The sequence below is a fragment of the Ovis aries genome, chromosome 22, assembly GCF_016772045.2.
Source record: "Ovis aries strain OAR_USU_Benz2616 breed Rambouillet chromosome 22, ARS-UI_Ramb_v3.0, whole genome shotgun sequence".
Taxonomy (NCBI): domain Eukaryota; kingdom Metazoa; phylum Chordata; class Mammalia; order Artiodactyla; family Bovidae; genus Ovis; species Ovis aries.
This window is the reverse complement of record NC_056075.1, coordinates 10,258,576-10,284,299: the sequence shown is the minus strand read 5'-3', so window position 1 is coordinate 10,284,299 and position 25,724 is coordinate 10,258,576. Positions and strand designations below refer to the sequence as shown.

The 25,724-nt window shown below is 39.5% G+C and overlaps 1 protein-coding gene across 1 annotated transcript; it reads right to left on the bottom strand.

Annotated features, from left to right (window-relative positions):
- Nucleotides 1–269: 269 nt before the first annotated feature.
- On the bottom strand, nt 270–22,449 carry LOC101123254 (lipase member N). Its single transcript, XM_027960402.3, has 10 exons — nt 22,375–22,449; nt 20,995–21,110; nt 19,523–19,640; nt 17,509–17,707; nt 15,750–15,859; nt 12,060–12,196; nt 7,282–7,428; nt 6,298–6,369; nt 5,691–5,762; nt 270–1,969 (listed from the first exon to the last, which is right to left on the bottom strand). Exons 2-10 carry the CDS (start codon nt 21,097–21,099, stop codon nt 1,736–1,738), a joined length of 1,194 nt encoding a protein of 397 aa, XP_027816203.1. The 5' UTR covers nt 21,100–21,110; nt 22,375–22,449; the 3' UTR covers nt 270–1,735.
- Nucleotides 22,450–25,724: the final 3,275 nt, after the last annotated feature.

Sequence of the window (25,724 nt, the reverse complement as noted above, 5' to 3'; positions counted from 1 at the left end):
CTGTCTATCAATGCAGGAGATGTTAGAGACACAGGTTCAATTCCTGGGTTGGGAAGATCCCCTGGAGGAGGGCATGGCAACCCACTCCAGTATTCTTTCCCAGAGAATCCCCATGGATAGAGGAGCCTGGTAGGCTATGGTCCATATGGTTGCAAAGAGTCAGACATGACCAAAGCAACTTAGTATGCATGCACACAAAATAGAACGCATTGCTTGTATGAAAACTACCATGTAATCTTTGAACGAGCTCAATAAAAGTCACTAAAAACTGTGATAAAATTAGTTTAATCTTGGTAAATAAATACTATAAAGATATAAAAGATTTCCATTTAAACTTGCTTCCCAAATTTTAAAAAATTGTCATCCCTTTTAAAGACACTAAAACTAAAAATGATCAATTCTAGATTATTTATTGGAGAATAATTATATGATATTCAGCATCCAAAGACCTTGACCCTGCATGCAAATATTTTTGAACTACTACACTTATCTGTTTTAAGTTAAACTGTTGAAAGTATGTATTGTGCATTATTTATTAAATTTATGATTCCTTGAGGCTCATAGACAGTTTTCCATTAATTACATCTTCGCGGAAAGAAAGGTCTTTTCCAGGTTTGCACCTGGAATTCACTCCTGAAGGAGTTCATTCAGGAATATAGAGCTGACACTAAAGCTTCATGCTACTTTTGGAACTCTGTACTGAGTCCTAGACTCAGTGTCTGGCATCAGTTAGAGACTGAAATAAAGCATGACTTTAGAATTTCTAGTGCCTGTCTTCTGGTCCTCAGTTAGGCTTTCAGAAAGCTGCTTTAAATGTTAATGGGTATTAATGCAATAGTATAAATTCTACTTTGATAATGAAGGCATAATGGTTGATCAGTTTAGTTTATCTTTAAAGCAAAACAAGAAAGAATGAGCTCTCAAATGCTATCACTTAAGACTACTGTCTATGAGTTCTAGTACACTATTTTCAAAAAGCTTTGTTCAATTTAACCTTGTTTTAAAGACAGTAGTCTACAGTGAATACTTTTAACAACTAAAAATTCAGTTTATCTTAGTCATCCTCAATCTTGTCTCCGCACCCTCCCCACTCCAATCCCCCAGCTTGTAACAGTAAAACTCCTGGAATAGTTTGATTTGGTTAGTTTTCCATTCTGCTATTCTTTTCAAGCTTGATGTGGATCAGGCTTATTTCATGGCTTGCCTACTAGATGACCATTTGACTATTGCTCTACCTGTGATTTTGAGAAAGCCACAGATTACAGCCATCTGAAATATTTTCCCAAATGACCCCCTGACAAGATTTTTCTAGGCCAGCACTCCTATGCTTACATTCAATCCTTTGAAAAGATGGGATGGGGAGTGGGTATTATTTGCATGAAGCCACTATATATATTTGAAATAAGAAAGACAAAGGCCTCTTTTAATTCTTCCCTGAAGTGTATAGTTAGCAGCAAAGAGTTTACTAGGGCTTCTTGGAGAAAAGCATGGACTTGGCTCTGACTGAAAGGAAGAGATTCTGAGAGTTCAGATGTGGACATTTGCTTGAGAAAGAGCAACAGAGTTGAAATAATTCCTAGCTGGGATGCCGTGATAAGAGAACACCTCAGCAAAAGCAACAAGGTGAAGGATGCCGGTGTACATCTCACTGCTACTTAAGTAGACTAGTATTTCCTCCCCAAAGCCTCTTATGGGCTTGGAAGCAACTCCTATCTGAAAAGCAGGTATACTGCAGTTAGGGATATGACTTCATCAAATCTATGATTTTGCTGTACACTCGTTGAGCAGCATCGAGGCCCCAGATGAAATCAAAGTGGTTCCAATCTGGCAATAGTTTGAAGTAACGCAGATTCCTGATTTGGGGGAGTATCCTGGCCACATCTCGGGGTGTGATAAGAATATCATTTCCACCAGCCCAGATGGCAGTAGGTACTTTCATGGCAGTCAGGTCATACAGTGGAGGACGACTCTATGGAAGAGAGAGAAAGGACATTCATGAGAGGAAGCTCCTCAGAGCAACGACTGACTCCAAATAAGTAGAGAGACTACTAGATGAGTATTTACGATGGCCATAGGAAGACAGCATACAATGGTCCCTATATACAAGGAGTGTGAAGGAACAAGGCAAAATGGCTAAATAAATGTTTGTATACAAAGGAGGATATGTTAAATGCTATAAAACATTCCCCAAATATGATGGAAGTGAAGACAAAGAAGAAATTATTTTCAACTGAGGTTTCATGTAAAGAGCAGTCATTTGAAGGGCTTCCCTGGTAGTTCAGATGGTAAAAAGGCTGCCTGCAATGCAGGAGACCTGGATTTTATCCATGGGTCAGGAAGATACCCTGGAGAAGAGCCTGGCTACCCACTCCAGTATTCTTGCCTGGAGAATCCCACGGACAGGGGAGACTAGCGGGCTACCATCCAAGGGGTTGCAAAGAGTTGGACACGACCGAGCAACTAACACTGTCATTTTCACTTGAGGGATGGTTGTATTTTAAAGATAAGGATGAAGGTGTGAGCACTTTCCAGCAGGCAGATAGAGCATGTGTGGCGTGGTCAGGAATGGCAAGCTGCCCAGTGCACCCAGAAAAAAACTATGTAAGGGAATACAGTAGGATATAAGACTGGAGACAGTCAAGGTCTAAATGTCAGGTTCAGGCAGTTGGGCATCCTTCAGAAGTTTTAGAGACAAGGCAGGGTCATTTCTCACAGCTCTGCCTAGTTTGTGGGATGACTTGAAGAAGAAATTTGTTGGGAATGGGTCCTGAAAAAAATCTAGGGAGGCAGTTTGGATTATCCTCAGAGCAGGGTAACTGAAGCTGTTGTTTAGTCGCTAAGTCATGTCTGATTCTGTGACAACATGGACTATAGCCCACCAGGCTCCTCTGTCCATGAAATTTCCCAGATGAGATTACTGGAGTGGGTTGCCATTTCCTTCTCTGGGGATCTTCCTGACAGGGATCAAATCCACATCTCTGGAACTGGCAGTCCTATTCTTTGCCACTGAAGCACCAGCAAAGTGGAAGCTGTAGAGATGGCTAAATTATTCAAACACAAAGGGGAGAGATATGGGAAGGATTGTGGAGAATTCTGATAATTGAGAGTGGTGAGGGTTTGAGAGTAGCTAGTGAGAGGATAAAGAGAGCAATCAAAAAGGGAGGGAAAGAAATCAGAATGTTACATTATGGAAATCCAAGTCTGGGTGGTAATTTGCAAGGAGTCTATGGTAACTAATACTACAGGTGAGAACAGGCAATTATGTTTGGCAGTTAAAAGCCACAAATGATCCCATGGACTGGGGCCTGCCAGGCTCCTCGGTCTACGGGATTTTCCAGACAAGAATATTGGAATGAGTTGCCATTTCCTTCTCCAGGGGACCTTCCCCACCCAGGGGTTGAACCCAGGTGTCCCACATTGTAGGCAGACTCTTTATAGTCTGAGCCACCAGGGAAGGTACCTTAAATAGAACAGCTATAATAAAAAGATGAGGACTCAAACTACCTTTTTCAGTGTTCAGGAGTGAGTAGAGAAGTAGAGATACTTAAAATTTTTAGATATTAAAAAATGTTGATTGAAAACAGAATGATGGAAGCATGGATTGATAGAATTGAAGGCTTGAGGGAAGGGTTTCTGTTTGTTATTTTTTTTTTTTTTGTATGAAACAGGAGTTCATTTAAGATAGTAAGAGAAGGCAGTAAGAATAGATAAGAAGAGATGGGGTCGAGGACACAAGACAGGATAACTTGGATAAGAGGACCATCATATTCTGAGAGTGAAAGGAAAGACAGAATCAAAAACACAGAGAGATTTTAAGGTAGATTAGAGGGAAGTTAAGAAATTTCATTCATACAACAAATGATTATCAAGGGACTAGTAAGGGCTAGCTACTCTACCAGCTGGGACAATACTGGGGAACAGAACAGAAGGAAATTCCTACCCTCATAAAGCTTATATAAGTTAATATTTTTATTCTCAAGAAAACATACAATGGGCACAGAGGTTGTGTTGGGAACTTATGAAGAGGACACACTGTTGAGAACGGAATAAAAATTGACTTCCAACGATACAAAATTACAAGCAAATAAAATAGAATTGGCCTGGAGTAGGGTAGGACCAGCTAGCTTACTACAAATTCTGAGAACATTTACACTCTCAATATTTGTCATCACATCATACACTTCAATCTTAAATCTTTTGGGTCAGCTTTACCTCAATAAAGCTGGAAAAAGAGAACTTGATAATAATGGTTTTCTGTGTATGTGATTTTTTGGTCTTATTTTCTTGTAAATATAAACAATATATAAATATAACATGTTCATGAAAAACAATGAAAGAGAACAAAAGAGCGTGAAATCCAAAATAATAGCCTCCTTTTACTCCTTTGTATGCATCCACTTCACCTCTCCTTTCTTCCTTTTCTTGAGAGTTATCACTTTAACATGTGCTCTTTATTTTTTGGCCTTTTTCTAAGCACTTGCAAATATATGCATCTGTGAATTTATATTGTCTGAGGAACAAGCGAAATCTTTTGCGGGTAACAAAAATGTTCAATATCTTGCTTGTGATGTGGTTACATGAATGGATATATTTGTTGAAACACTAAGTTGAACGTGCAAAATCAGGGACTTATACTGTATGTAAGTCACATCTTAATCATGCTAATTAAAAATAAAAATAAAAATTATACACCACTCTCATTGTCTTAGAAGCTAGTGGATTCATTTCCCTAACAATTCAATCTGTTACTGAGAAATTGAAGGCTTCCCTGGTGGCTCAGCAGTGAAGAATCCGCCTGCAATGCAGGAGACACGGGTTCGATCCCTCAGGGGAAAAGATCCTGGGAGAAGGAAATGGCAACCCACTCTGGTATTCTTGCTGGGAAATTCCATGGGCAGAGGAGCCCGGCAGGCTAATGTCCATGGCATTACAAAATAGTTGGACATGGCTTATCGACTAAACAACAACTAAGAAATTGACTGGTTTGATTGACTCATTTGATGTCCAGAAGCAATTTAATTGACCTATGTTTGCACTGATAGCTTTAGGTATGCCAGTTTGGGAAAATAAAGGAAAATTTTAATCTAACGTTTTTAATTCATACTGAGACGCCCAGCTAATGACTTAGAAAAAAACAGGAAGGTGGCAACAGCGTTGATTAAAAGCATAGGATGGCTAAATGAATATATAAATTTTAGTATGTAAAGTTAGAGGGAAAAAGATGCCTTAAGACTCAACTCTTCACAGGTGGATAATTCTCTTAACTCCTATGTGCAATTTTATTTTTTTGTTGGTATCAAGAAGTATGTATTCATTTACTATATAAATTTTTATCATACAATTTAAATTATTATGCAGCTATTAAAATTATATTAAAAATCTCTCTTACAACATTAGTTATGTTTTGCTATGACTATAAGTAAATGTTGAGATTGGAAGAAATATAACAAAATATTGATCATCTAGTTATCTCAGGGTGGAGGGATTATAAATGATTTAACTTCCTTAGTATATACTTCTTTTATTTTTAGATTTTTTGAAATAAATAAATATTTAAAATGCACTTTGAAAAATCTCTGTCTACCAGTGTGAATGTGACCAAGTGCCAGGTAGGATTCTTTTTACTGTCAAATAATGTATCATTATAATTTTTCAAAGCCAACCTTCTAGGGTTGCTCTGAGTAACTCACCTGATTGTAGTGACGCATGTTTTCAGCTTCACTCCCCCAGTCATAAGCTCTGAATTCATCAGAATGGTAAAGCTGGAATGAAATGTTTTATAGAAAAGCAGTATTCAGAATAAGCATTACGACTGTTAATAGCAAATCTTAGAAAAGTATACTGTATGCTCGGAAGAAAATAAGGCTTCTGCATCACCAGAGGATATAAATAAATTTTACCAGTGTGCAAAACAAGATCAAGAGAAAGGGAGGCAATGAATTCCTTGGATTGAAGGAAAAGCTAGTGAGAACCCAAGACTCACTGTGGGAAATCAAATGTCAGGTATTTCTCTCTCTGGGAAGGCTCAGTTCTTCTGAGGTTCTCCCAGTTTATGTTCAGTTTCAGCTCAGAGCCTACTTTACAAGCTCATATTTAAAATGGGATTCATTTATGTGACCGACTTGGTCTGCACATACCTTGTTCTTTCTCTTAAAATCCAGGGAAATGCAACTATAAAGATGGAGAAAAAGGTAAAATGGAAGCTAGCTGCTAAGCTTCTTAGAACAGACATGCTAACTCTGTCATTTCAAATATAAAGAAAATAAGGGGAATGGTTTTCCATGACAAAGACACTACCTGTTTTATATGCAGGATGTTCTGTATTGATGATCCAGTGGGAGCATGGGACATATACACATCCATTCGGCTCTGAAGATAAAACAAAACAAAACAAAACATATTAAAGCAATTATCACCCAAAGAAAAGACTGTGCCTTTAAGAAGCAGAGAATAATTATGCTAAGAATGAATAAACAAATATTGCAGTAGAATGGCGAGGCAGAATCCATTCCATTCCATTCCATGCTGTCTTATATGTTTCAAGTGGTGCATTTGAGGCTAAAGTGACCCACCAAGAGAGGGCACAAAGAATAAGTTTAAAGTCTCTTTCCTAGGATTTTATTTTATTTTTTAATGCATTGTATTATAAAATCAAGGTGACTATAGCAAGGGGTGGCTAATTGCAAACATGGGAAACTGCTACCTATTCTTGCACAACTGTTATATTAAATTTGACCAGAGATGAAAGGATGAAGCTGCCTATTCTCTTCTTCAGTCTTCACACTGAATATCTAATCTTCTATGCAGAGAAAATCTCTGCCTTTGAAATGAGTTCAGAGTACCACATTAGTTTATGTAATATGATAGATACATCAAAATGAAACAAAGGGAACTTCCCTGGTGGCTAAGTGGTAAAGAACCCACCTGCCAATGCAGAAGACACAGGTTGGATCCCTGATCTGGGAAGATTCCACATGTCGTGGAGCAACTAAGCCCATGGGCCACAACTATTGAGCCTGTGCTCCAGAGCCCAGGAACCACACTACTAAAGCAAGCATGCTTGGAACCCGTTCTCCAGAACCAGAGAGGCCACTGCAATGAGAAGCCCATGCTCCTCCACTAGAGAGTGGCCCCCACTCCCTGCAACCAGAGAAAGCCTGCACAGCAACAAAGACCCAGCACAGCCAAAAATAAATGAACCAAATAAAAAACAAAAAGAAGAACCAAAGGAAAGCTGGAATTTCTAAAAGCATCAAATGGCCCTAGAATCTTTATACATACCATATTCATGTTCTTCTTGTTGAATCCTGCCCATAAGGACAGAAATTCACTACACATCACCCACAATATTTTATTGTTGCAGATTTTGATAGAAGGTGACTTCCCTATACTTTCTTCTGAAAAGAAACCTTTGGTACCAAACAACTTCTGTAAAAAATAAAAAATAATTATTCTTTCAAGAATCATTTGCAGATTTCTTGACATTCCCTTCATCCCTGGAATGAGAATTCTTATATTCATATTTATATTTGTATATTTTTTTCCCATTTTGCTCAAGGAGACCAAGTTATTTTGGAAAAGTACCTATTTATAAATCAGTCTTTACCTAGGGAATATCATCAAACATAATTTACAAGGAGATGGTAGCAATGATCTTCAGCCCCCAATTAGCTAATTTATCCATTGTGAAAGCTCCCCTGAAATCGATCTAATCAGTGATTGCCTATATTTCTCATTAACTGGCAAGAGAAGTAGAACAGTTTCTCCTTTAAGGTCAAACATTGCCTTGAATAGGAAAGAAAAGCAGGGTTTTACCTATGTACACATCACCTTTCTGGTAGTGTACCAGAGTGCTTGACTTTCATGCTGAAAAGTAGAGGATGGTGTGCTGAAGGGAACGTGCCATTGGATAGAAGAAAATGATGTCATGGGCAACAGCATGATTAAAACTTCTAGAGTTTATAAAAGTGAGCTTGAGTGGGGATCTCTGATGTAATGACTGGAGCTTCTAGGGGTAACAGATATTATGGAGGGGTAGGAGTAGAGAATGGGACTTGAAGTGGCAGAAAGTTTGACAATAGGGAATTAGAAACTGAGATAAATCAGGGAAAATACCTACCTCAGATCTGACCTATGTAGGCAAAGCAATACATATGCAAAACAGGTATACTTAGTGATAGATGTGTCTATCTCTGGATTTACTAGTTTGCCTGCTTGAAGAAGGCAATGGCAACCCACTCCAGTACTCTTGCCTGGAAAATCCCATGGACGGAGGAGTCTGGTAGGCTGCAGTCCATCGGGTCACTGAGAGTCGGGCACGACTGAGTGACTTCCCTTTCACTTTTCACTTTCATGCACTGGAGAGGGAAGTGGCAACCCACTCCAGTGTTCTTGCCTGGAGAATCCCAGGGACGGGGGAGCCTGGCGGGCTGCCGTCTATGGCGTCACACAGAGTCGGACATGACTGAAGCAATTTAGCAGCAGCAGTTTACCTGCTTAACTCTGACCCAATGTAGAAAATATCCCAAATTAATCGATGCCAACACATTTTGAAATAGAACTATCAATCACACAAAAGGGAAGTTACATTGTGGTTTAGTCGCTAAGTCGTGTCTGACTCTTGCAACCCCATGGACTGTAGCCCGCCAGGCTCCTCTGTCCATGGGATTTTCCAGGCAAGAATACTGGAGTGGATTGCCATTTCCTAATCCAGGGGATTTTCCCGACCCAGGAATCTAACCCAGGTCTCCTGCATTGCAGGCAGATTCTTTACCAGCTGAGCTATGAGGGAAGCATTGTGCTCAGTCATTCAGTTGTGTCTCACTCTTTGCAAATCCATAGACTGTAGCTCTCCAGGCTCCCCTGTCCATGGAATTTTCCCAGCAAGAATACTGGAGTGAACTGCCATTTCCTCCTCCAGAGGATCTTCCTGACCCAGGGATTGAACCCATATCTCTTGCATCTCCTGCATTGGCAGGTGGATTCTTTATCGCTGAGCCACCTAGGAATCCCTAAGTTTAATGTTGCTGTTGTTCAGTTGCTCAGTCATGTCTGACTCTTTGGGACCCCATGGATTGCAGCACACGAGGCCTCCCTGTCCCTCACCATCTCCCGAAGTTTGCTCAAATTCATGTCCATTGCCTCGGTTCATGTCCGTTCAGCCATTTCATTCTCTGACACCCTCTTCTCCTGCTCTCAATCTTTCCCAGTATCAGAGACTTCTCCAATTAGTTGACTGTTCACATCAGATGACCAGAATACTGGAGCTTCAGCTTTAGCATGAGTACTTCCAACAAATATTCAGGGTTGATTTCCCTTAAGATTGACTGGTTTGATCTCCTTGGTGTCCAAGGGACTTTCAGGAGTCTTCTCCAGCACCACAGTTTGAAGGTATCAATTCTTTGGCACTCTGACTTTTTTACAGTTCAGCTCTCACAACTGTACATAACCATTGGGAAGACCATAGCCTTGACTATACGGATCTTTGTTGCAAAAGTGATATCTCTGTTTTTCAACACATGTCTAGGTTTGTCACAACTTTCCTGCCAAGAAGCAATCACCTTCTGATTTCATAGCTGCAGTCACCATCTGTAGTGATTTTAGAGCCCAAGAGAAGGAAAGCTGTCACTACTTCCACCTTTCCCCCCTTCTATTTGCCATGAAGTGATGGGACTGGATACCATGATCTTAGGTTTTTTAATACTAGTTTCAAGCCATCTCTTTCACTCTCCTCCTTCATTCTCATCAAGAGGCTCTTTAGTTCCTCTTCACTTTCTGCTACTAGAGTGGCAGTATTTGCGTAACTGAGGTTGTTGATGTTTTTCCTGTATATCTTGATTCTAGCTTGTAGCTTATCCAGCCCGGCATCTCTTATGATGTGCTAGTGTATAGGTTAAACAGAGTGGCAACAGACAGCCTTGTCATACTGCTTTCTCAATCTTGAATCAATCAGCTGTTCTATACAGGGTTCCAACTCTTGCTTCTCAACCCACAGACAGGTCTGGTATTCCCGTCTCTTTAAGAGCTTTCCATAGTTTGTTATGATCACACAGTCAAAGGCTTTAGCATAGTTGGTGAAACAGAGGTAGACGTTTTTTTCTGGAATTCCCTTGCTTTCTCTATGATCCTGCAAATGCTGGCCATTTGATTTCTGTTTCCTTTTCTTTTCTAAACCCAGCTTGGACATTTGGAAGTTCTTGGTTCACATAATGCTGAAGCCTCGCATGCAATATTTTAAGCATGAGCTTACTAGCATGGGAAATAGGCACAACTGCCCAATGGTTAGCACATTCTTTAGTACTACTCTTCTTGGGGATTGAAATGAGGACTGACCATTTCCAGTCCTGTGGCCACTGCTGGGTCATCCAGCTTTGCTGACATATTGAATGCAACACCTTGATGGCATTATCCTTTAAGGATTTGAATAGTTGTATCGGAATTCCATTGCATCCATTAGCTTTATTAACATCAGTGGTTCCTAAGGTCCACTTAACTTGGCACTCCAGAATGTCTGGCTCTGGGTGAATGACCACATCATTGTACTAACCCAGTTCACTAAGATCTTGGTTGTAGAGTTCCTCTATGTTTTCCTTCTATCTCTTCTTAGTCTCTTCAATGCCTGCTAGGTCTCTGCCGCTTCTCTCCTTTACTGCACCCATCTTTGGGTGAAATGTTCCCTTGATATCTCCAATTTCCTGAAGCGATCTCTAGTCTTTCCCCACAAAATATGATCCATTGGAGGAGGGAATGGCAAATCACTCCAGTATATCTGCAGTGAGAACCTCATGAACTGTATAAAAGGACAAAAAGATATGACACCGAAAACACTATTGCATAGGAACCTGGAGTGTTAGATCAATGAATTAAGGAAAACTGGACGCGGTCAAGCAGGAGATGGTAAGAACAAACATCGACATCTTAAGAATCAGTGAACTAAAATGAACGGGAATGGGTGAATTTAATTCAAATGACCATGACATCTACTATTGTGGGCAAGAATCCACAGAAGAAATGGAGTAGTCCTCATAATCAACAAGAGTCCAAAATGCAGTACTTGGGTGCAACCACAAAAGTGGCAGAATGATCTCGGTTCATTTCCAAGGCAAACCATCCAACATCACAGTAACTCAAATCTATGCCTCTACCACCTGAAGTCGGTAGAGAAGCTGATCAGCTGAAGCTCAAGGCCCAGAAGACCTCCTAGAACTAAGTTTATTAAACAATACCAAAAACCTACTATCAAATCAATCATTAGGGCTCATGAAAGTTCTTCCTTGTGTTAACTCACAAATCCTTTTTTTCCCATTCATACCTCTTCACCACAAACCAAGATCTCATCTTAAAAATGAATTATTGATATCCTGACTTGTTTCTTTGATCTCATTTTGGCCACAACTTATTTTATCCTTCAATTCACATTTAAGGGGCAATCTTGATAAAATACTAGTCAATGAGCTTTTCAGAGAAACAGAAAGCAAACAGAGAAAAACTTTTGATGGATAAAATCTTAAATTCACAATTGACCATCAAACCAGCTTTCCAACCATTGGAAAATAACCAATAAATAGTTGAATGAATAATTCAGCTGTAAAACATTTAGGCTTTGGCATTTTAGCTTTAGTAAATGGAAGCAAGCTCCCATATGGAAAGGGGTATATTATTCCAGCTTATCTAACATCAAAGTCAAGGACATCAGTGATCAAATTGAAAAATGTCTACCATTTGAGCAGTGTAAATTCATTGACATGCCCAGTGGAACAAGAACAGAACAAGGAAACTGCCACAGTAGTCAGCTCAGCTAGAAATTCTGACTTATACTCAGGTCTGTTAATAACTGAGTATAGTGAGTTATATATGAGAGCTGTAGACACTGTGACACACACACACACCCACACACCCACACACACACACGCACACACACGCACAGCACCTGACCCCAGAGTCTGGTATCTACAGATTTCAAAATGTCCTACTTTTGTTTCATAGTAGATTTTCAAATAATAAGGGTCTATCATCCAAAAGGAGATCCTCATATACACTGTGGCAAAGGAAGAACTTACCTTGATTGCAGAACTTGGAAGTTGGAAAAATCTGGTAAAAATGCCTGTGGGATATTTGAAGGAGACCACAGGACCCAAGGCAAAATTCATTTTGATTCTTTGTGCCAGTTCAGGCATGGTGGCAAAGGCTACAAACCCTAAGAGAATGGGAGATAAGACAATCTCATAAAAATTAGGGGTAGTGATGTAATGTTTCTACTAACAAAAGTGAAGCTCTCCTTTTTCATTTTATTCTTCTACTGCAGCAATCATGGGGGATGAATTGGGCGACTCTTCTGAGTTATTTGGCAAAGTTAATCTATTTTCAGCCCTGTCTACTCTCAAATCTCCATTTCTTTCTTATTCTGGACAATTTAACTTGGTTGGGGAAAGTTAGGAATAAATTGCTGAAGCAACTCCTGCCAAGTAAACTGAGGATGCCCTCAACCCCCACCAAGCGGGGGCTAGGTGCTGGTAGTATTGTCATTCTACCCCAACTCTGAGATGACAGAGTGAGTCACGGAACCTCGAAATAAATGGTCAGTTTGTAGGAGGTGAATCGATCAGCTCTATGCATCACCATCTAGCTATTCTGGAGGAGGAAATGGCAACCCACTCCAGTATACTTGCTGGGAAAATCTCATGGACAGAGGAGCCTGGCAGGCTACAGTCTGTGGGGTTACAAAGAGTTGGACATGACTGAGCACACACACACACACACACAGAGTTATTTCACAGTTTTTCTTTTTCACAGTGGGATGAGATTGCATTGCTCCCAGTTCTTCATTGGATGCTATGAAACCTCCAGAATCTTCTCTGCTTCCAAAAGGTCCACCATGGTCCCAGTAAGGACCAAGTGTCTCCATTTATAAAGCAATAACACTGCATTTGTACCTAGCAATATGAGGGTGAAGGTGGTGGGGCTCAGCTCCACACAGGAAAGTCTATGTGGAGGATCTCTTTGTTTTGGTTCCCTGTTGTGCTTTCCTGGGCCCCCCTCCATTGTGTGTGTGTGTGTGTGTGTGTGTATGTGTGTGTGTGTGTGTGTGCATGCATGCACGAAGCCATAGCAGAAGTTTTTTTTTTTTTTTCTGAATTTCTTGTTGAAATATTGAAACTGTCTTAACCAGAAAAGGAGCTGGCTGGGCACTGATACAAAAACTGAAACAGGCATAATAGCTCCCCCTATAAGATGTCTAGCAGCAGCAGTAGCAGCAGCAGCAGCAGCAGCAGATGTCTAGAAATGTGCAGAGGTGAGTTTTTGATGGTCATACTGGCTGAAAAGTCCTACTCCACATGGTATTTAATGGGCCGGGCCTGACTTGTTAAAAGTCCTATGAAGAATCGGTCCTTCCCACATAACAGAAATTTCTCTGCTCAGGATGCAAATCATGCTCACTGAAAAATGTCATGCTTGAAATGCAACCCAGAAACCTGATAAAGTTGACTATTTTCCCTGCCAATCAGGTAATGAGGGCATATCTAAGTCTTACCTACTTTTCTAGTCACACTCAAATCTTCTTTCTCCATACAATCTCTCCACAGCACCCAAGAACCCCATCAGTGAAGTCAAGATTACCTGGTGTGAATTTTGGGTGCCATCTCTAATGTGTTAAGAGACCTTGAAGGAGCCAATCAATTTCTTTGAACTTCTGTTTTCTTTTTCTATGAGATGGGAATAATAGTGGTAGGCTTGTTCTAAAGCTTAGAGAGGGATATTGTAGCAAAGGTCCTGAATGAAAAGCCCTAAACGTAGAAAATGCTCCTAAGTGTTAGCAGCTATGGTATGATTATTTTCCTGTTAGTGGCAGGTTTTTTTTTTTTTTGGGGGGGGGGTGGTGGATAGGTCCTCTTACTACTAGTTCTTTGATATTCCTTTAGTATATTCTCTCTAATGCTCATATGCTGCAAGCTAAGTTGCTTCAGTTGTGTCTGTGTCTTTGCAACCCTATGGACAGTAGCTGGCCAGGATCCTCTGTCCATGGGTCTCCTGGCAGGGCTATTGGAGTGGGTTGCAATGCCCTATCTCCAGGGGAGCTTTCTGATCCAGAGATCAAACCCAGGTCTCTTATGTTTCCTGCATTGGCAGGCGGGTTCTTTACCACTAGCGCCACCTGGGAAACAATGCTCACAGCCTCACAGACTCTCCTAAATTTGTAAGCTGCCTATCAGTATAAATAGGCTTCCCCTGTGGCTCAGCTGGTGAAGAATTCGCCTGCAATGTGGAAGACCTGGGTTCGATCCCTGGGCTGGGAAGATACCCTGGAGAAGGGAAAGGCTACCCACTCCAGTATTCTGGCCTGGAGAACTCCATGGACTGTATAGTCCGTGGGATCACAGAGTCAGACATGACTGAGCAAATTTGATTTTCACTTTATCAGTATAAAACACTGGTAAATACATGTTTGTTCTTGATTATAACAGTGGTAATGTAGGATTATTTATTCGGAGAAACCAATGGCAACCCACTCCAGTACTCTTGCCTGGAAAATCCCATGGGCGGAGGAGCCTGGTAGGCTGGAGGCCATGGGGTCGCTAAGAGTCAGGCACGACTGAGCGACTTCACTTTCACTTTTCACTTTCATACATTGGAGAAGGAAATGGCAACCCACTCCACTGTTCTTGCCTGAAGAATCCCAGGGATGGGGGAGCCTGGTGGGCTGCCGTCCATGGGGTCGCACAGAGTCGGACACGACTGAAGCGACTTAGCAGCAGCAGCAGCAGGATTATTTATTATTATCTCTCACACAGTTTCACCCAAACTAAGAGTGCATTTTCATTTAACCCAGTCTCTTAAAATTAGAAATTTTAGTGGAAGATTGAGAACAAATTCATATTTTTAGTAGTATAGGGTTTTAAAATTTTTATTTGGAGCTAGATTATTGATTTCCTTTTTGAAAAATCTGGGAAACCATTAAGGAGTGTACATTCAAAGTACATTTTTTGGACTTGAAAAAAAAACTTTTTATACAGTGCTTACAGTTAATTGTGTGCTAAGTCACTTTAGTCATGTCCGACTCTTTGTGACCATAGGGACTGTAGCCCTCCAGGCTCTTCTGTTCATGGGGTTCTCCAGGCAAGAATACTGAAGTGGGTTGCCATTTCCTCCTCCAGGGCCTCTTCCTGAGCTAGGGATCAAATCCACGCCTCTTATGTCTCCTGCATTGGCAGGCGGGTTCTTTACCACTTGCGCCACCCATGAATCATACACTAAATGTATATGCCCGATTTACTTATTATAGTAAGTTTTTGCATTCTGATTCACAAAGAAAACATTACTGTATCTTTTAAAATTTGCTCAAATATGAATATAAGCTCTCTTTTTTATTTTTTAATATCCCATGTGGGTTGTGAGGAAGGTATGATTGATGTATATTTACCATTCTTCAAGGATATTTCATGCCATTTGGCTTTACTTTTTCAGCCTGGAGGAGATCTAGAGACTCCGTCTTCAGAAATATTTCTTTGGAATTCCTGGCAAATTACATCACCATAACAAATGTGCTGCAGTGACGGGAAATGGATGAAGGACTCTTCCTACAAACTCACAGTCTCTGAAATTCAGGTCTACAGCCACTAGAGTTATATTCCCATCACAGGACATATAATTAGGGACACTGTAAATGTAAAACAGTGACTCTGTTCCTGATTCAAAGGTGAACTCTTACGTGGCTCTGACCCTTGTAAAAATGTTGACCCTTGTAAACATACCTATTGTAGTACCAAGCGAATATCCAACGAAATACAACTTCTGCTGACCAGTTTTATTTACAATGAAGTCTATTATTCCAGGGAGATCATATTTGGCCATTTCATGAAAGCTGGAGAATAAAACAGGACCTTATAAGTATTTGCAGCTAAGTTCAAAACAGAGCACTTGCTCATTTATTTTTTTATACACAGAATTTTGTGCTGTCCACTTACCTGGTTTGTGTTTCATTATTTATCCAGTTACATGTAGGCTATTGTGGTTTTTGTTCGCCACACTTATATGTGTTACTTTCTAGTAGCAGGAATGATTTCAAGGCTTGTGTATACTACATTTTCTGAAATTCAGTCTTGTCATTCTTCCTCTTCACTCCCTTCTCTTGCATTTCTTTTGCTGCCCTTTACTTAACCTGGTTTGCACGCCTCTCTTTCAGTCTCTCCCAGGGAACTTCAAGATGCTTAGGGCCATTTAACACCCAGATTTCAAAATTTCTCAGTTGTAAATCATGATTGTATCTTGTACTAGCTGAGTAGCTTTCCGTAATTTACTTAAATGCTCTGACCTTAAGTCTCATCATCTGTAAAATAAGCATGACATGCTATATGGCAGGGGAGCTATGGGGGCTGGATAGTATTAAAGGAATGACTCCAGCAGAAATTAGACATTCAATCGGATGTTGCTATTACTATTTCCGTCCATATATGGTTATATTCAATATATACCAAAATCTTATAGTACTGGTTCAGTCAACATTAATACAAATGTTGAGGGAACAAAAAATGCCTATATAATATATGGTTGAGTTAGGTACTTTACAAACTAAGGACCTGCTTATTAAAAGAACATGAGAGGAAATATAGATTGGTACTTTCCAGTATAAGGGAATCATTGTGATGCCTTACAGTAAACAAGCTACAAGTTCCCAACCAAGGACCAGCTGCATGAAATATTTCCTGATGCTTGCTCCTGGGCAAATGCTCTAATCCTAACAATCTGGCCTATTCTTCCTTTCCTTCCAACTTGTCAGTAGGTACAGAAATAAGGTATTTCATTAATATGTTTCTGTTCTAGCAGCAGGCTTCAAACAACCAGGAAGTTTAAGCCTGAGAAAGAATGCTCACTGCAGGCATCAGCTTGTTCTCTGATGACAGCAGAAAACGCCTTCATTAAAGCAAGCAGTCAGCGTGTCAAAAGATTCTTTCCTATTGCCTATTAACAAGGTTGTAACGATCTCATATTAGAGTTTTCCTGAAAATGGTATTCTATACATTCTCAACCACAGTTCCTGTAGGTAAAATATAGTACTGATAAACATCATCTTTGCAAAGCTAATTGACAGTCCAAGAGAATAAACAATTGTAATAACATCACTAGGATAAAAATATAAGCTTCGTGAAGGTGGAGGCTTGTTTACTCTTGAACACTCAGGGACTAGAACAGTACACAGAATAGGCACTCAATAAATATTGGCTGAATGAGTGCATATGTTGTCCCAGAAATTTTCTAAGCTGTCCTTTGAGACATACTTTGTATTGGATAGGAACGTATGTTAAAATGACCTTGTTGAAATGATAATTAACTTCTCTGAGAATAAGTGTAAATCAGAGCTTCCTGCTGTTTCTTTCCTTTGAGCTGTTAGTAGAGACTGCAAGGAGCTGTGTGACTCCAAGTATCATACATTATTATTAATACCATCCACACTATTATATTTAAAGGACTTGTCTCAAATTGTGTTCATGGTTTTTCTTAGATACAGTTTACCTAAAGGCCCAGAATTTCTCTTCCTTCACTGAGAGTGTTTTGTGTCTTCTTGACCAAGTGTTCCCCCGACTGTTTCCCATCCATACATCATAACCAGCATCAGCTAGAAGGAATCCAAGGCTGCCATTGGCAAAATTCTCAAGCCAGGAGGCATTGTCTGAAAACAGAGCATGCTGCAGATATACAACTGGTCGGGCACCTAGAGGGAGGCAAAAAGGCAGAGAGAGAAATTTATAACAACTAAAGCATCTCAGAAACATAAGAATCACACACACACACACCCCACTGGAAAAACCCAAAAGAGACATATAATAAATATATTTTAATGTCCAGTCTTGCCCAAATTCTATCCTCCCTTCTTAAGCAGTCTTTCCTATACATTTTTCTCCTTTTATGCTTCATAGTGGCTCCCCACAACTCCTCATCATGCTTGGTATTGCAAGAGTTAGCAAAAACAAAAATAAAGATAAACAAAAAGACCCAAGATGCCCCGTTAAATTTACATTTCATATTAACAATGAACTCTCTTTTTATTTTTATTTTTTTATTTTATTATTTATTTATTTATTTATTTATTTATTTTTTTAATTTTAAAATCTTTAATTCTTACATGCGTTCCCAAACATGACCCCCCCTCCCACCTCCCTCCCCACAACATCTCTCTGGGTCATCCCCATGCACCAGCCCCAAGCATGCTGCACCCTACGTCAGACATGGACTGGCGATTCAATTCTTACATGATAGTATACATGTTAGAATTCCCATTCTCCCAAATCATCCCACCCTCTCCCTCTCCCTCTGAGTCCAAAAGTCCGCTATACACATCTGTGTCTTTTTTTCCCTGACTTGCATACAGGGTCGTCATTGCCATCTTCCTAAATTCCATATATATGTGTTAGTATACTGTATTGGTGTTTTTCTTTCTGGCTTACTTCACTCTGTATAATTGGCTCCAGTTTCATCCATCTCATCAGAACTGATTCAAATGATTTCTTTTTAACGGCTAAGTAATACTCCAGTGTGTATATGTACCACAGCTTTCTTATCCATTCATCTGCTGATGGACATCTAGGTTGTTTCCATGTGAACTCTCTTTTTAACATATCATAAAATGAGGCATATGAAAAACTCATTGCTCTTTATCTGAAATTCAACTTTAACTGGGCATCTCAAATTTTATATAGTAATCCTACCCATGTTGAACTCCCATTTTTCATTTTGAAACTCTTGAATTCTTAAGCAACATGATTTTAGCTGCCTCTGAATGTGGATGGGAGATGAGATAAGGCAGAGCGATCACAGTAAGTGATTTGGTAAATAAAGACCACTGAGCCTTTGCAGATACTTTGCTTACTCTTCTCTCTCCCTTCTCAGAAGATCTGTGGTTACATTTCCCTCATCGTTCAAAAGGATACATAGCAGCACCGTTTGCAATAGCCAGGACATGGAAGGAGCCTAAATGTTCGTCAGTAGAAGAATGGATAAAGAAGATGTGGTATGTGTATACAACGGAATATATCTCAGCCGTGAAAAGGAATGAAATTGGGTCATTTGTAGAATTGTGGATGGACCTACAGAGTGGCATATAGAGTGAAGTAAGTTAGAAAAAGAAAAACAAATATCATATATTAGCACATACATACGGAATCTAGATAAATGGTATAGATGATCTTATTTACAAAGCAGAAATAGAGACACAGATGTAGAGAACAAATACATGGATTTCTAGGGAGAAAGGGGGTTGTGTGGGAGAAATTGGGAGATTGGGATTGACCTGTATAGACAATCTCTTTCCAACAACGAGGAAATCCACTAGATCAGTCTTGCCCTTTGTATTTTTCAGTTCTTGCCTGCCTTCAGAGAATTGGAATACAATGAGACTTCCTGTTAACTATATAAAAGCTAATCCAAAATTCAAACCAATGTTGATAAATCAGTCACTATCTTAATGAACGGCAAGTACTAAATTTTAGTCATGTGCAATTCTCCTTCTCAAGATAGACATGTTTGGTACCTGTGATCTTAGTGTCTTTTCGCCCATGGGGAATCCGATTGACGCTGAGTATGTACCCGTCTTGAGTGGTTACTTCATACTCCTCACTGGGGTAGCCATTATAGGTGATGATTTCACTCTGCTCAGTAAAAATAGAAGCATTAGCTACACATTTTCTCTAAAGGTTATCAAAAGGAGCTAGAACAAAGCAGCTAGTGTGTGCTTATTAGGGTAAATTATTTGAAATCTGCAGCCCCAGGTAACAGTGAGATTAATTTACTATGTAAAGTCATGATTAAAAACATAAATGGACTATTAGAAAACGTCTGCTAGTGGTAAATGTTTTGGGGGAGTTGGAGATAATATCCATCTTTGACTCATTCTTCTGACAAAACTATATTCTCAAGTCAGTTGTCTTTTTTAAAGTGCATATAGACATATTTTATTTGAAATGTAGTTAATTTACAAATTTGTGTTAGTTTCTGGTGTATAGCAAACTAATTCAGTTTTATACACATACACACAATATATATGTATTATATATATTCTTTTTCATATTCTTTTCCATTATGGGTTATTTATAAGATATTGAATATAGTTCCCTGTGCTAGACAGGAGACGAAAGGACCTTGTTGTTTATGCATTCTATACATAACAGTTTGCACTTGCTAATCCCAAACCCTCCCCTGTCCCCTCCCTTTGTAACCACAAGTCTGCTCTCTGTGAGTCTGCTCCTGTTTCATAGATAAGTCCATGTGTATCATATTTTAGATTGCATATGTCAGTGGCTTCATATGCTATTTGTCTTTCTCTTTCTGACTTACATGGTGTAATCATCTCTATCTAGGTCCATCAATATCACTGCAAATGGCATTATTCTTTTTACGGCTGAGTAAATTTCCATTGTGTATACACAAAATGTAGGTATTACATCTTTTTAAAGTTTTAATTTTATACTGGGGTATAGTTGATTAACAATGTTGTTTTAGTTTCAGGGGTACAGCAAAGTGACTCACACATACACACACACACATACACACACATATATGAAATAATTGACATTTATGTATATAAATGTCAGCTGCGAGACTGCTCTTGGTTCAAAGGTACTAACACCACAGTCCAGTAGAGAGAAGTCACATATATCATCCAGAGGGATTAAAATCTGTGTGTGCTCAGTTGCCAGTCATGTCTAACTCTTTGAGACCCCATGGACTGTAGCTCACCAGGCTCCTCTGCCCATGGAATTCTCCAGGCAAGAATACTGGAGTGGGCAGTCATTCTCTTCTCCAGGGATCTTCCCTACCCAGGGATCAAACTCAGGTCTCCTACATTGCAGGCAGATTCTTTACTGTCTGAGCCACCAGCAAATCTCTAAAAATCACTTATGTTTAATCTATATCAGAGATTTTCTGCTATAACAGGAACTTCAATAATCTTACAACCTATTAATCTGCTTTATTTGATGTCCTTTGGAATTCTCCATCACTTACAGTACTCATCCACACTTCAGGATTTGGTTCTTTTTCCAAATTGAAGAATCCAGCAGCATTTAAAGTTCCACAAATCAAATAGGCTGTTGTTAAAAACAGCCACATGGTGGGAATGCCTGATAGAAAACATTTAATAATCACAAATTGTTATATGTCAAAATTGATTAATGAAATGAAATAGTCCCCCAGTGAAAGCTTGAATAACATCCTGAGAAAGCTGAGACAGTGTGGAAAGGAGTAAATATAATGAGCTAACTCCAAACACTATTAATCTATTTTTTTCACATAGAAATTGCCCTGACATAGTCCAGTTCCAGATATGAAATGAACTAGTATGAAGGTTTATTTTATCTCTTATTTTAATCCAAAATTTTCACTTAATTTAAATCTTTGCTGACCTGTGAGTTGCCAGGTTATATAAAGATTCAGAGGACAAGTTTCCACACCACGGAGAAGCTAAAAGTGGAGTTATCCTTTAAGCTCCTCTAACACCCCACAAAACAAACAAGAGCAGTGAACAATGACACTTCAAACAAACAGGTTTATGGTGAGTTTCAAGTGATGAGACTATCTCTCTTGTGAACAACCACAGGCAAATTTTGCGCATTTGAATGTGCAATGTCTCTTCCTTAGCACAGATTAAAAACATGCCTCCTCAAAGCAGTTTGGCCAACATCACAATGCTGAGTACTTATCAAAGCGGAGCTGCAGTTCAGTGGTCTGAGTTTGAAGTCCAGCCTCACCATGAACAAGATTTCTGACCTTGGGCAAGTTATTCAGTAGCTTTGTCTCTTGTTTTTCCTGCTGGTGATATTAGGATAATAAAACAACCTACCTTATAAGATTGTAGGGAGGATCAGTGACATATAACGCATTAATCTCAGGGTAAGCTCTTTCACTATTTTTTTTTTTTAATCCAAGAATGAGCGAGAGAATAACATCAGAGAACCTTTATGATAATAAATTAATGACAGACTTCTAGAGAAATTCAGAGTTTACTTTCGAAGTTCAGTAGCTTTCCATAAACTGGCTCTCTGGCTGCAGTTGATTTTATAGCTATAAATGTTATATAATTAAAACCATTTTTGAAATTAATACTAGCTAATGTGTATTGAGGGCTCAGCTTGTGCCAGGCCCTGTTCTAAATGTTTCATGTATGTTATTTAGATATTGAAGAAATGCCATTGAAATAGCTACTGTTATTATCCTCATTTTATCAAAGAAATTAGCGAAAGCTTAGAGAGATTAAAGATCTGTCCCAGGTTACAGAGCCAAGAGGTGAGAGAACTAGGACAGGAACACAGGAAGCCTCAGTGCAGAGCCCTGTATCTGACTACCACTCCCAACCTGCCTCCCAGTTGCTCTAAGTCTTGATCTTACCTAGTTACGAGAGCTTCCCCTGTTCCTGAGGACTCCTTATTGAAGAGGGACTTCTGAACTTTTGCTTGTGACAGTGAGATATGATTGCAGCCAGAAGCTAGAAAAATGAGAGACAGGAAGCCCTTGGAAATGAAGAAATCCTGGACAGTGACACACACCCAAGGTTAACCAGTTTGACTGAATCCTCATTTCCACTGAATGTCTGTCACCCTTGGGAGGGTTCAGCAACATTTTCAAAACAAGGCATCCAATGTGGAAGTGTGTACTCAGGATCCTAAGGCAAAATCAGAGTTAGCAGTTATCTGCCTTCTCAATACCAGAGTTCACTGTAAGGGTCAACCGAAGCAATGTTTGTGAAAGTACTGGCAGCCACCAGGTAACAGGCAATGTGCAGGAAAGTGATTGATTGCAACAGCTGACAAGTTGAGGCCTTCCTGATTCACTTCTTTTTGTATTTTTTAAAATTTGTTTTTTAATTGGAGTATATTGCTTTGCAATGTCGTATTGGTTTCTGCTGTACAACACTGTGAATCAGCTATATCCCCTTCCCTCTTGAGCCTCCATCCCCCCGCCACAGTACCCCCATCCCACCACTCTAGGCCATCACAGAGCACTGAGCTGACCTCCCTGCGGAATACCTTCCCACTAGCCATCTACTTTACATATTGCAGTGTATATCTGCCAATGGCGCTCTCTCAATTTGTCCCACCCTCTCCTTCCTGCCCTGTGTTCACAAGTCCATTCTCATATTTGCATCTGCATTCCGGTCCTGCAAATATGTTCATCAGTACCATTTTTCTAGATTCCATGCATATATGCTAATATACAGATTTGTGTTTCTCTTTCTGACTTACTTCCCTCTGTAGGACAGGCTCTAGGTTCACCTTTGAGGCCAGAGAGTGTTTGGATATATCAAAGAAGCAGAGGAAATGAACCCTTATGCCAAAGGGATTTGACCAGCTGTTAACTTTGGCCTAGAGGCCTGAGGAGAATGAAGACAATTTAGCTCTAAATCCCACTGGAAACACTGGATGGTAGAGGCAGAAGTGCCTTTATTTCCTACTTCACTTTGAATGCTGGAAAATCCCTAGCAGTAATTGAATCTCTTTCTTTTCCCAGCGGGAAAATGGTAAGTTGATGCCCAGGATAAAGTAGTTCCAGTTCTATTAGTCTGGACTCATTCCCAAATCCTTTCAAAAACACAAATGTTCATATTTGTCCAGATCCTAAGATCTGTTCCACTTGAGCCAGTTAAACAAACGTAGAGTGACAGGAAACAGTCAGCTTGTTGGAATAGGTGGAAAGCTTAAGTACCAGTCCACGCTCATTCAGGCTCTTTGATGAAAAAGACAACCATACTTTGCCTTCAGTGACAATGGGCAAAGGTGTGTGTGGCAGTGGCAGAGGTGTGTAGATTTGTCTGGGTCCTCTCACGGATTGAGATTTTAAAAACAATCCTTGTAACAAAATTTCAGTGAACTCACTGGAGAATTCTAGGAAGCACAAATGTTGCCATGACTTCTTGCGGAAATAGCATAAATGTAGTTAAACGTCTCAGGTCTTTATGGATTGTAGATTTAAAATCTCAGAAGGATTTCAACATCATTGCCTTCTTATAGTCTTACTCAGCTTTGAGGTTTATCTAAAGAATCTGGAGACTTCTTCCAACCGATTTCCTTGTAAAGGCACAAAGTCATCTTTTTACATTAAATTCATAGGAATAAACAATCTTGCTTTATACTAACCTGGAAAAAGCCCACTATTATCTGTAAAGTGCATTGCACACTAATAAAATAAAAGTTATTACTCAAGAGCTTTTCTTCTGTTCAGACTCCAAACTATCCTTAAGTTTGGTGGCCACTATGGCGCAATCTGATGTCTTTGACACAATCTACATTCTCTCATTTCTCCACATATTTAAAAAATTAAAAAATGCATAATTATTCACATTTTTCTATCATATTTCATAGGGGACACTTACCTTTATTCTTTTCTCTATACCAGTGCTGTCCAGTAGAAATATAATGTGAACTACATATACGATTTACATTTTCTTACAGCCACATGTTTTAAAGTATAGAGAACAAATGACTAATGAAAAAAATTAAAAAAGAACAGATGACATCAAATTTTTATTTAGAATTCATTTTATAATCATTTTATAAAATTTAATTTTATTTCCATGTCTTTTAAACCAATAGATCCAAAATATCATCATTTCAAAATGTAATCAATATCATCATTGAGGAATTTTCCATTCTTCTTTTTTCGCACTGTCTTTGAGTTTGAATATTATGTTACAGTGTAGCACATCTCCATTAGTATTACCTCATTTAAAGGGCTGAACAGTCACATCTGGGGCTTCCCTGGGGGCTCAGAGGTTAAAGCGTCTGCCTCCAATGTGGGAGACCCAGGTTCGATCCCTGGGTCAGGAAGATTCTCTGGAGAAGGAAATGGTAACCCACTCCAGTATTCTTGCCTGGAGAATCCCATGGACGGAGAAGCCTGGTAGGCTACAGTCCATGGGGTCGCAAAGAGTTGGACATGACTGAGCGACTTTACTTACAGTCACATCTGACTAGTAGTATTTATTGGAGATTGCAGCTCTGTACTCTCAGGCTTATATTCCTTTTTTCTTGTTTCTCCTTTTATTTTGTTGAAACTTTTCAACCAGATTCTTTATTTTTCATATCGTACTCACCCCAAATACCTAACTTTGTATCTTACGTGTGCTGTGCTAAATCACTTCAGTCGTGTCCAACTCTTTGTGATCGCATGGACTGTATGTAGCCTGCCAGGCTCCTCTGTCCATGGAATTCTCCAGGCAAGAATACTAGAGTGGGTTGCTGTCGGGGTCCAGCCCCAGTGGAACCAGGGTGATTTGAAGGGGAGATGGATAGGCGAGAGAAAAACTTATTTATTCAATTAGAAATATAAAGAGATTAAGAAGAAATAGTATAGTAGGAAACTTTGGTGGAGAAAGGAGGCTGAATAACTTGGCTATGCCTTCCTTATATTTGACATGAATTCAGTATCTGCCTATCAAACCTCCTACTATTTGAATCATCAGCCGTATCTTCTCAAGTGTTTGGCCTCTGCTCCCCAAATGAGCTTTGAGCCTTACTGTCCAGCAAAAAAGACGTGAGCATAAATACTTAGCTACAGTCCTTTATCATTAGCGTGATATCCAACAGTGTTCTTGTGGTCACTACATTTGGAAGAATGGTTTGTTACACTGACTCTATCTACTCCAATAATAAATGTCAAACTACTATTTAAAACCTTTTTTTTTTTTTAAGATTTAACATTTCCTAAGAGAAAATGTCACCAGAATAATATTATTTAAACTT

Coding starts and splice junctions, on each gene's coding strand:
- LOC101123254 (XM_027960402.3), bottom strand. CDS start 21,099: ATGTGGCTGTTTTTAACAACAGCCTATTTGATTTGTGGAACTTTAAAT. Junction 15,860..17,508: donor GAGAAATTCTGGGCCTTTAG/GTAAACTGTATC, acceptor TTTATTCTCCAG/CTTTCATGAAATGGCCAAAT. Junction 1,970..5,690: donor ACATGCGTCACTACAATCAG/GTGAGTTACTCA, acceptor TCTCTTCCATAG/AGTCGTCCTCCACTGTATGA.